Source organism: Psammomys obesus, unplaced genomic scaffold (assembly GCF_907164565.1).
Source record: "Psammomys obesus unplaced genomic scaffold, mPsaObe1.curated_primary_1811, whole genome shotgun sequence".
Lineage (NCBI taxonomy): Eukaryota > Metazoa > Chordata > Mammalia > Rodentia > Muridae > Psammomys > Psammomys obesus.
In genome coordinates this window covers 4,964,873-4,979,950 of record NW_026596079.1, presented here as the reverse complement: position 1 = coordinate 4,979,950, position 15,078 = coordinate 4,964,873, and the positions used below count along the sequence as shown (strand labels likewise).

Below are 15,078 nucleotides of genomic sequence, written 5' to 3'. Positions count from 1 at the left end.
CCATGTGTGAGGAAGGGGCAGATGAAGGAACCCCCCTACTCAGTCCAAGGATGTCCATGACACTCACTGCTGCTCACTATCGGTAAAGTGCAGGTCCACCTTGAGCTGAAACTCCACCTCGCTCAGCGCATCTTCTACCTGAAAGACAAGACCAAGAGAGTTCAGCAGCCAACTGGCAATCCAATGGGGACATTTAGCTCACTGATTCTTAAAACAGAGAAACAGAATCTCGCTGTAGAGTGAGAATCTCTGTGGATATCATATAGAGTACTAGATAAGCGGGTTACCTGGGAATATTAGCTATAAAATGGAAAAACAAAAAAACAAAAACAGTAGATCCAAACAGCCGGCTTGGTAAAAGTGTATTCCCAACAATTATTAAATAAGCATCCTTGTAATGCTTAATCTCAATTGACAAGTTGATGAAATACTGAATCTCCTAAGAGATAAACCTCTAGGCATATTATTCAACCTCTGGGATGCAAATGAGAGATAATCCTGACTAGGTTAACTGATATGGGAAGACTTATCCTAAGTGCTGAGCATTTGCATGGACTGATTGCTCTCTGCTTCCTCTTTGTGGATTCAATGTAGCAAGCTGCTTCAGGGTCCTGCAACCTCAGCTTCCCTGCCATGACAGGCTGTGCTTGAACTGTGAGCGGGGATAAAACTTTTCTCCCTTAAGTTGCTTCTGTCCAGCTTATTTTTTAATCACAAAAACTAAAAAAGAAATCAACACAATCTATCTTGCAAGCATTTTAAGTCTCATTTTTGAAATGGTTTTGACATGGGTTCCAGGCATGAGTAAAAGACTGAATAGCACCTGCTGTGTGCAGAGTGGCAGAGTGAGCTGTCAGTGAAACCAAACTTGTACAGTGATGCCTGAAGTTGTCCTTCACACTCAAATGTCTCCACATGACTGGCATCCCCATCCACAGGTTAAGGGGAGGAAGCTGGCATTCAGTATGGCTAAGTAATTGCCAAGGTGACTCAAGCTCCTTCAGCTTCATAAACTCTCCACCCTTCCATGTCTGGATTTCATCCATGTCTTTGTTTTATTTTTACTTATTTTTTTAAAGACAGTTCTTTCCATGTGTGTCCCAAAATGGTTTTCTCATGTCTTCTCTTACACGTTGATAGGGAAATCATATGCTGTATACTAGTCTTCCTTGTCTGCACTCCTTGGATTTATTCAGTATCAGTATTGCCCCCATGCCATAAGGCTTGGATTCTCATCTGCTCCCTGGCTGGCTGAAGCCTTCCTCTGTAATTCACAATGAGCCTCTTCCTTTCTCTCTTCGCATTCCGCACTTCTGATTATAATGGCTTGTTTTGAGCTCTTCATTTGGAAGCCCCCCCGAGCCAAATCTGTGAGCCAGGCATGTTTTGTTTAGTTCCCCAAGGTATTTTTAAAAATGTTTTGAACAAGTTGTACAGGCTGCAAGATCAGGTAATTTCACATTTGCATTCATATCGTGGGTCTTTAGCTTTTTTGGGGAAAAGAAAAAATCCCTGGTATCCGGGAAGGCAGGGATGACATTTCTTAGCTGTTTGGATCAGGAAAATCCTGCAAACGCCATGGTTTACCACACTCCGATGGCAGTGCTCCTCTACTTGAGGCAAAGCACCATGACTATTTTCTTGTCATATGTCCCCACTGACCTCCTCGTCATTAAGGAATACATTAGTCCTCATTCATTGTGGCCTCTAGCTTCCAGGAACAGTATACTACTGCAGAGGCAGTGTCAATGAATCTTCATAGAATAAAACTATTTTCTCTCATATTCACCTATTTTGATTTTTGTTTCTTTGTAAGAATACCCTTACCCCACAGGGACAGACATCACCCATTCAAAGGCTTCTCTGTAAATGTCTTTATGGGTTAAGTATAATTCAAACAGAGACATATGGATGGAATTTATCTTTAAGGCTTTGTGGTTTAAAAAACTGTTATTAAAAAAAATATATTTAAGACCTAACATTTTGCTGAATCCAAGTTCTGTAAACACTTCTTTTCTTATGTTTGTTTTGTATAACCACAAATCATGCTTCATATACAACCAAAGAGACACAGGTCTTACCACCAGTTTCCTGGAAGTAAAATGGGAGAAGTAAATCATCTAAAGACCTTCTGAGCAAACATTTGCCTGGATATTGAAAACTTCCTATGAACACCAGATTTACTGGGTGCAATTCTCTAAGAATGGAGTCTACAGTAAACCTGATTATAACTTTCACTGGTATCTTGCTAAACCTTACTTGCAAGACACTAACACATATATGTTTATAGAAAACTACATATTATAATTGCAACATTCCTGCTCATATAAGTTTATACAGTGACTCTTCCCCTTTTCCCCAAGGTCCACTGTAGCCTGAAGGCTGAGGAAACAGCTTCAAAAGCCAGAATTTACAAGTGAAAATCCCGAATCTGCTATCCATTGAATCTCTGTTGGCTTTTTTTTTCCCATTCATAACATGGGAGTAAAATAATTCTACTTATGCTATTGCATTATACTTAGTGAAGTAAATAAGAAAGTGTACAAAATGGGTTACCAATTTCAAATAATGCAATTTGTTATGGCTGTTGTTATTTCTACTTTACTATTGAGATTGAAACCAGAGGATCCCTTCTCCCACCACATCTACACGCTGACCCTGTATGCTCTATGGAAACCTCTTGTTTAAACCACGGCTTTACCACATCCTAGTGATGTGATGGAGACAAGTCACAGTTCTAAATCTCTGCATCCCCATCCATCAAATAAGATTGGGAAAGCCCCTCATCACACTGCAATGACTCAATGAGAAATTACAAAACACTCAGCAAAAGTCCTGACAGAATTCATCTAGCAAATAGGAGATGCTACTGGTGATAAGATCAGTGGATAATCCTTCCAGGTAGACCCAGCTCCTATCACTATCCAATAGGAGATTTTCTTCCCTCACCTACCCTGGACTATCACTGTTGTCTCCAGCAGCATAACATACCCTTATAGTCCATTTCTACTGACTGCCTTATGTACATGAAGTCCTCCATCTCATAGGTATAAGTGAACCAATCTCTCTGAGCTAGCTTTGGCTGTCACATGGTTCAACCCTTAACTTCTTCTGTTTCTGTTCAACTGTTGCTTTCTTTGTCTTGAGCTTCACCAAGACCCGCATAGCCAACAGCAGCAACCACCTTCATGTCCTTGGTCTCATTTGTAATATTTGCACTTTGGTCAATCTCATATCTCTTCCTTTTGAAAAAATCTCCAAGGTTGTTACCTCTAGGTCAAGGTAAACACGCTACACTGGGTGAGATCACTATGGCTTCCCACATCATATCCTGAAACTTTTTTTTTTTTTGACATTCACATCTGTGCCTGCCCTGCCCTACTTTATAAAATTCCCATCCCAGCCCTTGCCACCCTAAGTTTAACCCTGAATGCTCTACCACTTTCCAGTATACTGCTCCCCAGGTCCTAAACCTTCCAAGTGTTCCCTGTAGAAAGACCAGCAATGCCTGCTTGCTCAACCTCTAAATCAACTCATCCCCTACCCACCTAGTCTCTGAAGCACTCACCAGGTCTGTGGTGGGCTTGGGAAATAGCATTTTGCAAAAGCATTATCTAGCTTCTGTCGTATGGGCACAAAGAAATTTTCCTCCAGGGATTTCCTATTTCACTATAACAGTGGCTCTCAACCTTTGTAATGTCGAGGCCCCTAAACAGTTCCTCATGTTGTGATGGCCCCCAAACATAAAATTATTTTTGTTGCTACTCCATCACTGTAATTTTCTTACTGTTGTGAATTGTAATGTAAATATCTGCTTTCTGATGGTCTTAGGCAATCCCTGCAAAAGAGTTGTTTGAAGCCCCCCTCCCCCGCAAGGGGTTGCAAAGCACAGGTTGCGAACTGCTGCCTTATAGTGTAGTTTTGTTCACTATCACTTTTCGTTGTAATCTCTACCTCGCCTTTTTCGTAGGGCTGAGCATCTTCCTGTTAAACTGTCCAAATTCTTCATCTTAGCTGCAGCAAAGTTAGTCCTCCACATGGAAACCACTAACAGACAATGCCAAGGACATGCTCATGTATATTTTTCCGGTAGATTTACCCTGACAGACCAAGACTTACCCTCTCACCATCTAAGAGCAAATGAGCCCGGAAGAGCATGACATCATTTACGGGAACTTCTTCATTCCTGTATAAGATCTGCAAGACCCGACTATGCACAGCACTCTCATGGACAAAGGCTGAATGCAGGCTGCTGCTCTCTGCAAAACAGGAAAAACAGGAGGTGATGAACTCTAGAACCATCCTGAAACCACAGTACCATCCAGGTATCTTTTTGGCCTTGAGGACACTCTGATTCCAAATCTTAAGATCACGAATGAGACTCCATCACAGGAACATCTGTATTCATTGGAGTAAACTGTCTCTCAAGAGAGCTTTGATCAATGTCTTATAAGCCACATGACTTTGTCAAAGTCACTCTTGCTGTGAATAGTATTTCTGTCTAGAAGTCAGTGCTTTCAAAATTCTTCACCTGATCACATGTCAGTTCTAAGAGTCCTGTCACCTCCATCCAGGAAACAAAGAATATGGTGAACAAAATAGAGAAAGTGCACTTTCTGCAACAACCCCAGAGTGCTCACAGAACCCATCACCACTACAAATGCTGCCATATACCGTATGATTTGAGAAATGTTTCATCGAGAATTTGAGGCAAGTTTCACATTCATATTGGACTAACTATCAAGCAGCTTAATAGACTACATTATGTTGGAGATTCAATGTGTTCTGTGTTCTGTTTCATAATCCCTAAACAATATTTTAATATTACATTTAATGCAACTGAACAGCAAGGTTAAAATACCTTTCTGCATCCATTTCCCAGAGTCATCATTTGCATGAAGTAGGTACAAGCCTATAAATCTTCACCACATATATTTCAGAGAGAAAAAGCATGGAATAATTAAAAATAATGTCAATGTTTATGTAAGACATTAATTACTTACTCCTAATAATATACATCTATAAAGCACACTTAATAGCTTCCAAAGCAACTTAAATGTTTTGCATACTACCCAAGGGAAAAAAAAACTTGTAAGTATGCCCCCAAATTAGAGGCAATGCCATACTAGTTTCTTATTGGGAAATGAATGCTCCTGTTTATCCCAAGTTATCATGTTCAAACATAAACTTCATGTGATAGCAGTTGACGATATTGGTCCTTGGAAGGTGGTAAGGTTGTAAATGGTGTAGCAGAAATGATGATATTTCAAAGAAACAGCTGTGTCTTTCAATCTGATTATCCAACTGTTGTAATAATGGGCCCCAAAGAATTGGGAATTTTCTTGGAACTATCATGTTGGGAGAAGCAAAGGACTCCAGCCAGACTGGGGAATTTGCCTCTGTAAAAGAGATTTCATACAAGTCTTATAACTTGTCAGACCATCTTAGAGGTTGAAACTGAAACCCAGATAATGATGGGTCAGTGGTGGGCAGACCACACCTTGCAGAACTGCTTAGATATGGTGTCTTCTATTTAAATGTTGATCTCACTTCAGGACTGCAAGATAGACTGCAGGCCTCTCTGAATCTCATTGTCCTCTTTCCTGGTGTAGACACATTGAATAACTCTCCTTTTTTTTTCTCTCCTCTTTTAATTTGGTTCCTTTAATTGACTTATTAAGAATGGGTGTCTGGACCTGATACTGACCTGACATGAGATTGCAGCTCCCTCCCCCAGTTCTACAGCAAGGTTACAAAGGCTATGACTTTGTGAATGAGATATTTTTCTTCAAGGAAGAGGCGAAAGAATGAACCACTTGCTTCTTCTGCAGTGTGACAGTGCAGAGAAGTTTTCAACCTGCCTGTTCCAAGCCAGGGCCTGAGAATCCAACCATTCAGCTATATCATGGTCTCAGACCTCATTTTCCAAAGCTGTGGGAAACACATTTCTGTCATTTGTCAGATGGCTAGTTTACATTATTTTGTTGCAGCTGCTTTGGCTAAAACACCCACCATGGCAAAGCACCATGTAAGAGTGTCCTCATATCTGTCTACTTAAATAGGAAATAAAGTTTCAGATGGTGAATGAATGAAATTTACTACATTTCTGGTAAAGGGTTAGTACTCTACAAAGCACAGTGAGGAGAAACGAAACAGCGTTGTGGGAGGTTGAATGTGAAATAATACCCATCGGCTCTAGCTTATGAACATGTGATCTCAGTTGGTGGCACGGTTTGGGGAGGTTTAGAATGTGTGGCCTTGCTGGAGGAAATATGTCACTGAAGTCAGATTTTGGAAGTAAAAACCCCGCCTACATTCATTTCCCCTTCTCTGTTTGAAGGATTGAGCTCTCAGATGCCTGCTCTAGCCATCACACCTGATGCTTTCTGCCATGCTCTCCCAACCATCTAACCCTTTGAGACTATAAGCCAAAATGAATTGTTCTTCTATGAGTACTAAATTCCACTGAGACCAAGTTGAAGTCAAGATGACACCACTTTTAATTAGAATTCTCCTCTGTGTATAGATCCCTCCATTTTGATTTCCCACTCTACCTCTTTCTTCTTTCCTTCCTCTGTCAGAGTCAGGTTGATCTGTAAGTCGGACCAACAGCATGAAAGAGGATGGATAGAGCAAATCCTCTGAAGGTCAGAGCAGCATGAGCTGTCTGCTGCCAGGAGGGACAGCTGGCAAAGAAGCTCAATCTGTTTCCTTTTTAGGGAAGTGACATCATCTTTTATAACAGCAGCTTTTCTTGTGAAAAATGGGCACAACCACACTGATGAAGTGGAGTACCATGGATATAAAGACGACCAAGCAGACCAGGATCCTATGACATAGAACATACAGGGACTGCTGGGTACACAGTGATAGCATTTTAGCTGTGCTGAGAACTGGCTTTATGAGCAGTTTCTTTTGAATTCAGTGGCATTAGACAGGTCTTTAAGGACAAATGTCCTCTGACTTAGATCATATTGGTAAACTACGTCACAGGAATCTGTTTGTCATCATTGAAGATCCCAAAGCCTCGCAATTCCCTCTTCATCCTAGGACAGGCACTTAGAAGACTGAACGGGGATCTCTATCATTTTCTATTACCACTCGACAGGGATTGTATGTTTATTCATAAGGGAAGGTACACGGATGATAAGACCCCCTCCCTGGTGATGAGCCCCATCAACATTGTACCCATGTAGCCCTGGTTGCATTTTCTCTCCTCCGGTGATGACAGTCCATGTGCAGATACCCCAGCCTTTCTCCCTCTTCCTGATACCCTGAAGGGAAATGCAATTTTCTTTTCAGCAAAGCTACTTCCTAAAATATTTTACCCTTGGTCCTCTGTTCTCTTTGTGTAGGTTTCTCTACCAGACTAGTGGGACCCATTCACATCATCTATGCTTCTTCTTACTCTCATGACCAGGCAAAAAGAACCCTAAAATAGGAAAAGTATGTGTTCTGCATCCTTCAGAGACCTAATGAACAGTGCTGAGGTGGTGATCAAGGTCTATAATTCCAGCTACACAGGAGACAAAGAAGCAAAACTATTTTATGCCTCCCTGAGCTAGAGTGAGTTCAACATCAGTCTGGTTAACTTGGTTTATTTTTTAATATATTTTTTTATTTATTACAATTTATTCATTTTGTATCCCAGCCCAACCCTCATCTCCTCCCAATCCCATTCTCCCTCTCTCTCTCTCTCTTATCTCTTCCCATACTTCTTCCCCAGTCCATTTATAGGGGAGAATCTCCTATCCTTCCATTGGACCCTACCTATCAGGTCTCCTAAGGACTGTCTTTCATAGTCTTCCTCTGTGGCCTGGTAAGGCTGCTTCCCCCTCAGAGGGAGTTGATCAAACAGCTAGCCACTGAATTCCTATCAGAGACAGTTCTTGCTCTTCTTATTAGGGAACCCATTTGGAAACTGAACTGCCACTGGCTACCTCTGTATAGGGGTTCTAGGTTATCTCCATGAATGATACTCCTTGGTTTGAGTTTCAGTCTCAGTAAAGAACCCTCGGCCCAGATTTTTGTTTCTGTTGCTCTCTTTGTGGAGGTGCAGATCCTTCCAAGTCTTTCTATCTCCCCCTTCTTTCATAAGATTCCTGCACTCTGCCCAAAGTTTGTCTATGAGTCTCAGCATCTGCTTTAATACCCTGCTGGGTACAGTCTTTCAGAAGCCCTCTGTAATAGGCTCCTGTCTTATTCCTTGTTTTCACCTTCTTCCAATTTCTATCCCATTTGCCTTCTGAATGAAGAATGAACATCTTACCCAGGGTGCTCCTTCTTGTTTAGCTTCTTTAGCTATACAGATTTTAGTATGTTTATCCTTTATTATAGGTCTAATATCCACTTATAAGTGAGTATATACCATGTGTGTCTTTCTGCTTCTGGGATACCTCACTCAAGATGATCTTTTCTAGTTAACACCATTTGACTGCAAATTTCATGATTTCCCTGTTTTTAGTTGCTGAGTAGTAATCTACTGTGTAAATGTACCACAATTTCTGTATCCACTCCTCAATTGAGGGGCATCTGGGTTGTTTCCAGATTCTAGCTATTACAAATAAAGCTGCTACGAACATAGTTGAACAATTGTCCTTGTGTATACTTGATCGTATTTTAGATATATGCCTAGGAGTGCTATAGCTAGATCTTGAGGTAGCACTATTCCCACCTGTCTGAGAAAGTGCCAGATTGATTTCCAAAGTGGTTCTTCAACAAACAGTGCTGGTCTAACTATATATCTATATGTAGAAAAATACAACTAGATCCATACTTATCACCCTGTACAAAACTAAAGTCCAAGTGGATCAAAGACTTGAAAATAAAGCCAGACAGACTTAAATCACTTAAAAGAAAAAGTGGGGAAGAGCCTTGAGCTCATTGGCACAGGAGACAACTTCCTGAACAGAACACTAACAGCACAGGCTCTAAGATCAATAATCAATAAATGGGACCTAATAAAACTGAAAAATTTCTGTAAAGCAAAGGACACTGTCTTCAGAACAAAATGACAGCCTACAGATTGGGAAAGGATCTTCACCAACTCTATAACTGACAAAGGGCTAATATCCAGTATATATAAAGAACTAAAGAAGTTAAATCCAATTAAAAATGGGGTACAGTGCTAAACAGAGAATTCTCAATAGAGGAATACCAAATGGCAGAGAAATATTTGAATGCTCAATGTCCTTAGTCATCAGGAAAATGCAAATCAAAAGGAACCTGAGATTTCACCTTACACCCATCAGAATGGCTAAGATCAAAAACTCACATGACAACACATGCTGGAGAGAATGTAGAGAAAGAGGAACCCTCCTCCTTTGCTGGTGGGAATGCAAACTTGTATAACCACTCTGGGTAACTTGGTTATTCCCTATCTCAAAACAAAATTCAAAAAGTACTAGAGAAGTGTCCAAGTTGTAGAAAAGTTACCTGCTCTGTGTAAGGGTTCCAGGCATGACACAGCTCAATGAAAAAGAAAACTAATGCACATGTTGGGGAATTGTCCTCTATTATCTTCGGGATGCATTGATCCAATTGGTCTATAAGATGATGTACAGCCACGTCTTCCCAAATGTTTCTCGTCCTCACCATGTCAGGTATTGCACCATGCACGAGAAGGGTGGAAGGGTAAGGTCTTTAATTCATAAAAAGACAGGTGAGAAGAAGGATTGGAAGAGGAAGAAAAGATTGCAGAAAAGAAATTTGCATTCAGAAAAGTGAAGATGGCAGAGAAAAGTTCAGAGGTCCCCAGTGTACACAGAATGCATATGAAAGTCTGTGCCTGGATTCAGGCCAAAGAGCAAGAGGAAAAACAAACAAACAAACAAACAAACAAACATAGTGTATCTTGTCATTTCCCTTTCTCCCTGCAACAGATTCTTAATCTTTGAAATTCAGATGATAATTTTCCTCTGCTGAGACAACCTTCACACACACACACACACACACACACACACAGAGAGAGAGAGAGAGAGAGAGAGAGAGACAGAGACAGAGACAGAGAGACAGAGATACAGAGAGACAGAGTCAGATATACAAAGACAGACAGACAGACAGAGGGCAGGTGCTCTGTGAGAACAGATGACAAGCTGGAGCTGCCATTCATTTAACAGAATGCAGTGGTCATCTGCATCCATGTACTTGTGAACTGAGAGCCCCAACACCATTTCAGAAAGATGCTCATGGCTCTGCTTGAACACAGGAACTATTTCAACTATAAAGATGACATTCACCATATCCCCAGGCTTGAGACCGGCTAAGTAGGTGTGAGGACGTGCACTAAATGAAATGCTGAGATTACGCTTCTGAATATTGACCTCAGCCCACTCTCTATGAAAGAGTGCTTCCCACACCCATCAGAAAACATTGCTTTGGCCAATCTCTATCTGAGTGTGAGTCCCTCCAGGAACACCTGGATTTTAGAAGAAAGATTGCTCAGACCAGGGTCTTAGTTATTTCTATATTCACCCCTACTACTTTTCTGAATGTTTGGCCTAGGGCAGGTTAATGAATCTGAGCTCAAATAACACAAGAAGCTGTCCTTCCTGCTTTCCAGGAAATGGTGAGTTAAAAAAAATAAAGTTTTTAGCTATAAAGTTCTCAAAACTCAGATTTCCAAGTAAAATGAAGGCAAACACAAGTACACTGTCTATTTTCTGCCTGTTTCCAAGAAAGATGGTAAGCTACTTTGAAGCCAGATGATTAGTTTTTTTTTTGTTTGTTTGTTTGTTTGTTTTTTTTTTTCAAGCACGTCAAGGAAGAAACGAAGCAAAGCCACATTGAAAACTAAATTCAAAACGTGAGTCACATGCTGCTGGCTGGTGGAATTGGGGTACATACTTGGCCACTGTAAGTAATCGGATTGCCCAATCTCTCATTGAGGTAGCAACAACCTATGTGAATGCTCCTGTCCAAAAAGATATCCACATACTGTGTGGATCAGAGAGCGGTTCCTTGTTCCCAGAAGCAAAAGGAAGTGAAGAAAAAAGAAAGACCAAGATGAGAGCGCTCAACACTTCCCCGTGGCCCAGCCGCTCCTGTGTAAAAAGCTGGTTTTACTGCACTGTGACCTTTTCCACATGGGATGGACAGTCTGGACTGTGTAGAGCTGCAGGTCAATATGTGAAGGTGTTTCAGGGTGTTTTGTGCTACAACTACATATTGTACAATACATATTGTACATATTGTAATATGTAATATGTATAATTACATATTACATAGTGTGGCATATAAACCATATTGCCACAGCTTGGAAGGTTTATAGTGAACAGGAACGTGTTGGCTCAGAGTTCTGGAGGCTTCAACATCTTGCCGTATCATCTCCACGGCAAATGCCTTTTTGTAGTGGTAGCTGTCATACCCAAAAGGTAGAGTCCTACTTCTATCATCTTCTAAAGTCCCACTTCACTGTAATAACTAAAGTTTATCGTCAAGTTTAGAGATGACAAACATTCAGAGCACAGTCATGTCTAAAGAGTTATAAACTGGGAGCTTAGAAGTGGGGTCTCTAGAGATCTAAACAGATGCTTGGACCAGCGAGGAGCTCACCACTAAGTTGGGAGTGTCTTCATGAGTTCTATCAATCCTCACTTCTCCAGATTCAGTCGCCAAACCAGGGCTTAGCAGTGAGGTCCTGATCAGATCCAACATCTGGAAATGGGACCACTTCAACGTTGTTCAGGGCTTACCAATAACATATTGCCATTTTTTACTATACTTCCAATGACTACTGAACATCTTTTGTTGTTTTCCATTTAAAGTACTCCATTGGAGATGGGATGCTGAGAAGTTTACATTTATAGGAATTGGTTTAAGTTTATGTCTCTCCCATATCCCCAAATTAATACGTTTTATGACTTTTAATAAATGAGATCCATGCATGCTTGCATTTTAGTTATTACTGACACATAGACACCAGGCATAAGAAGGACACTGGGACTCAGAAATGAGCATCATTGTAGGGTTTCTTGTGTCTGTTTTATACTATTATCTGTTGATTAAGGAATGAAATCTTTTACTCAACCCAGTAAGATCTTTTCTCCCTAAAGGATGCCTCACTGTCTGCGATATGGTATTATTTGCAATATCTCACAAAGCGTAATTGAAAACTGTTAATTAAAGTGACATTTATGTATACCAAATTGAGTTGGAAATAGATATTTTTACTAACTCTATGGTTACAAAAACTGCTTCCACAATATGTTGTAAAGAGAAGACAATTTAAAATTTCCTCCACAGAGGGTGTTTTCCTTCCTCTTTCTTTTATGATAGCATGGCACTTGGCATATAGCATGTTCTCAGCAAGTTGTTGTGTTTTTTTTAATTTGTAATTTGATACTTTCACAGATAATACTTTCTGGTCTCATTCAAGCCTCCCACTGCTGTCAGCTCTTCCTCCTCTCTCACCAAGCGCCCATCACAATTTCATGTCTTTTTTTCTTTGCTTTGCTACAAACAGGGTTTTGTCATGAATACGTGTGTGCACATGAGTGACTCATCACTGAAAACAACGGCTTCAGTTAACTCAACCTGGTGGGTGGGAGCACCCTGGTACCCTTCCTGTTTATGACTGGAGGCTAGAGGTTCTAGAACATTGCTAGGAGCTAGCTTTGGATTGGTCAGGCACAGTTCAGATGCTTGCATGCTTTGTTGTGGTTTGAACAAATTTGGGGTGGAATGGTCCCCCATATTCTCATGTTTGGCCCATAGGGAGTGGCACTATTAGGATGTGTGGCCTTTTTGGAGTAGGAGTGGCCTTGTTAAAGAAAGTGGGTCACTGTGCGGATTAGTTTTGAGGTCTCTCTAAACTAAGACCAGTGTGGTACACAGTCTCCTTTTTCTATCTGTGGATCAAGATATAGAACTCTCAGGAGCTCCGCCAGCAAAACGTCTGCTTGCATGCCACCACACATCTCGCAATGACAATAGTGGACTAAATCTCTGAAACTGTAAGTCAGCCCCAATGAAATGTTTACCTTTGTAAGAGTTTTCATGGTCATGTGTATCTTCCCAGCAATAAAAGCCTAACTAAGACACATAACTCATTTAATTTCATGTCATTCATTCATTATTTCATTTTGTTTCATGAGGAAATTCACAAACACATAGTTTACGTATATGTTCAGCATCAAATGTTGATAGCATGGACGCTCCAGATTGTGTTATGTTGGTGGTGGTGTTTCAAATTTTTTTTTCCTTGACATATTTATCTGACCATTCACTATTCAGCTACATAACCATACAGGCAATAGGTTAGGCGTTATCCTCTTGTTGGTAAGAATGTAATGGCAAGGGATACTCTCCAATACTTTGTGTAATGATTCCTCACTTCTTTCTCCCACATTTCACTTCTGGTGATCATTTTTTATTATTAATTACACTTTATTCACTTTGTATCCCCCCTGCAGCTTGATGATCATTTTTAATCTATTGTGTTCTATCAAAAGTTATAGAATAATGGAAGAGTAGGCTCTGGGTATCAGAGTCACTCAGCTCTCCACACTACCACTTCATAACTCTGTCGGTTTCTAATTAGCACAAGCCTGAAGGAGAACAAATAAGCAAAGCCATCCCATACCAGTGGGACCCTTGTGGATGTTGTGGTTCTAATATTGGGGATTTCTCATGCCTAACTTACTCTGCAAGGAAACTCAAGTTAGAAAGCAGGTTCTAAATTCTGGCACAGATTCATACCCATAAGAGGGCAACTAAACCCAAGACGCCATTTAAACGTCTGGCCATAAGCAAGGGCTGTTGCGGCAATTTGCTTGGGAGTGTTCTCCTATCAACCCTGAGTGGGTTTAATTGCTTAATTACAAGCCGCAGTGACCTGCCTGTTAGATTGAGCCCAGTCAGTCCAGCACTTGATAACACTTTATCGGTCAGTAATTCACATTGCTCTATACTCACAAAGGTAAGAGGCTAGCATGAAGCCTGTAGCACACTCTAGTCTTCCAGCAGCCCTCCAGCTGGGTTTTCCCCAAATTGCTTCCCACTGCCGAGCAGTCTCAAGTATTCTCAATTTGCATTTCAGTAACAGAGTCTAGTAATGAGTCTTACACATGTATGTTTTGTGAAAACCAAAGTGCAGATTTGAGTTGTTGGTGTGTGGTTGCTCTTGGCATTGGAATCTAGATAGCATGTATTCGTGCACAAAGCCTCTTCTAGTCTGAGCCTAAGTTTTTCTCAGCTGTGAACTGGGACTGGGAGAGTACCACCATCTCAGAGTGAGTCTAATGAATTGCTTGATATGGGAGATAACATATGATGGGTAGTCAAAACTGTTGAATAGACATGCTACTAGATGAAATTAGCAACCGATATGTCTTTAAAATGATCAACTACAAGATTTTACCAATAGAACTCTCATAGGAGAATGGGGGTGGTGTGTTAGAGATCTTCAGTTTTTTTTTCTTTATACTGAAAAAAAAAAGATGACTGAACACACAGTGGGCATTGCTTAGATGGAGCATGGAAAAACTCTCTGATTACACGTGAAGGATTCCAGGGAAGACGTTTAAACCACTCATTTTCAGTTCCTTCACAGGCAAACACAGCACAAGCAGCATTTCAGTTCACAGCATTTAAGTCCACACTGTCAGGACTGAGCATGTCCTCTTCCCCTGTGGCCTGGAAACACCACAGGAAAGTGATCAAAAAGCTGGCAAGTGAGTTCATGTCCAATGCAGTCTCCACTTTCCTCACTTGAGAACCCGCATGAAGCCTAAGCTACCCATATGCTAACTTTTTGCATGGGGCCTATGTCCAGTTCATGCATGGTCTTTGGTTGATGCTTCAGTCTCAGCAAGCACCTCTAGACTCTGGTTAGTCGTCTCTGTCAGTCTGGGCTGGGAGAAAGGAGCTTCCTTTTTCTAAGTAAAGGGGGTGGAGGGAAGAAGGGAAGGGATGGTGGGACTAGGGGAGGAGGAGGGAAAGGTTACAACAAAGATGTGAAGTGAATTTAAAGATTAAATAAATTTTATAAAAGAGGAAGGAAGAAAGAGAAAGAAAGAAAGAAAGAAAGAAAGAAAGAAAGAAAGAAAGAAAGAAAGAAAGAAAGAAAGAAAGAAAGAA

The 15,078-nt window shown here is 40.8% G+C and overlaps 1 protein-coding gene across 1 annotated transcript in view; it reads right to left on the bottom strand.

Annotated features, from left to right (window-relative positions):
- Fam135b (family with sequence similarity 135 member B) overlaps window positions 1-15,078 on the bottom strand; it is a 175,987-nt gene that overhangs the window by 92,816 nt on the left and 68,093 nt on the right. The window contains exons 3-4 of the mRNA XM_055626711.1: window positions 4,120-4,259; window positions 68-138 (exon numbers count right to left, since the gene is read on the bottom strand). Coding sequence (XP_055482686.1) covers window positions 68-138; window positions 4,120-4,259 — 211 coding nt within the window. The remainder of the gene's footprint in view (window positions 1-67; window positions 139-4,119; window positions 4,260-15,078) is intronic.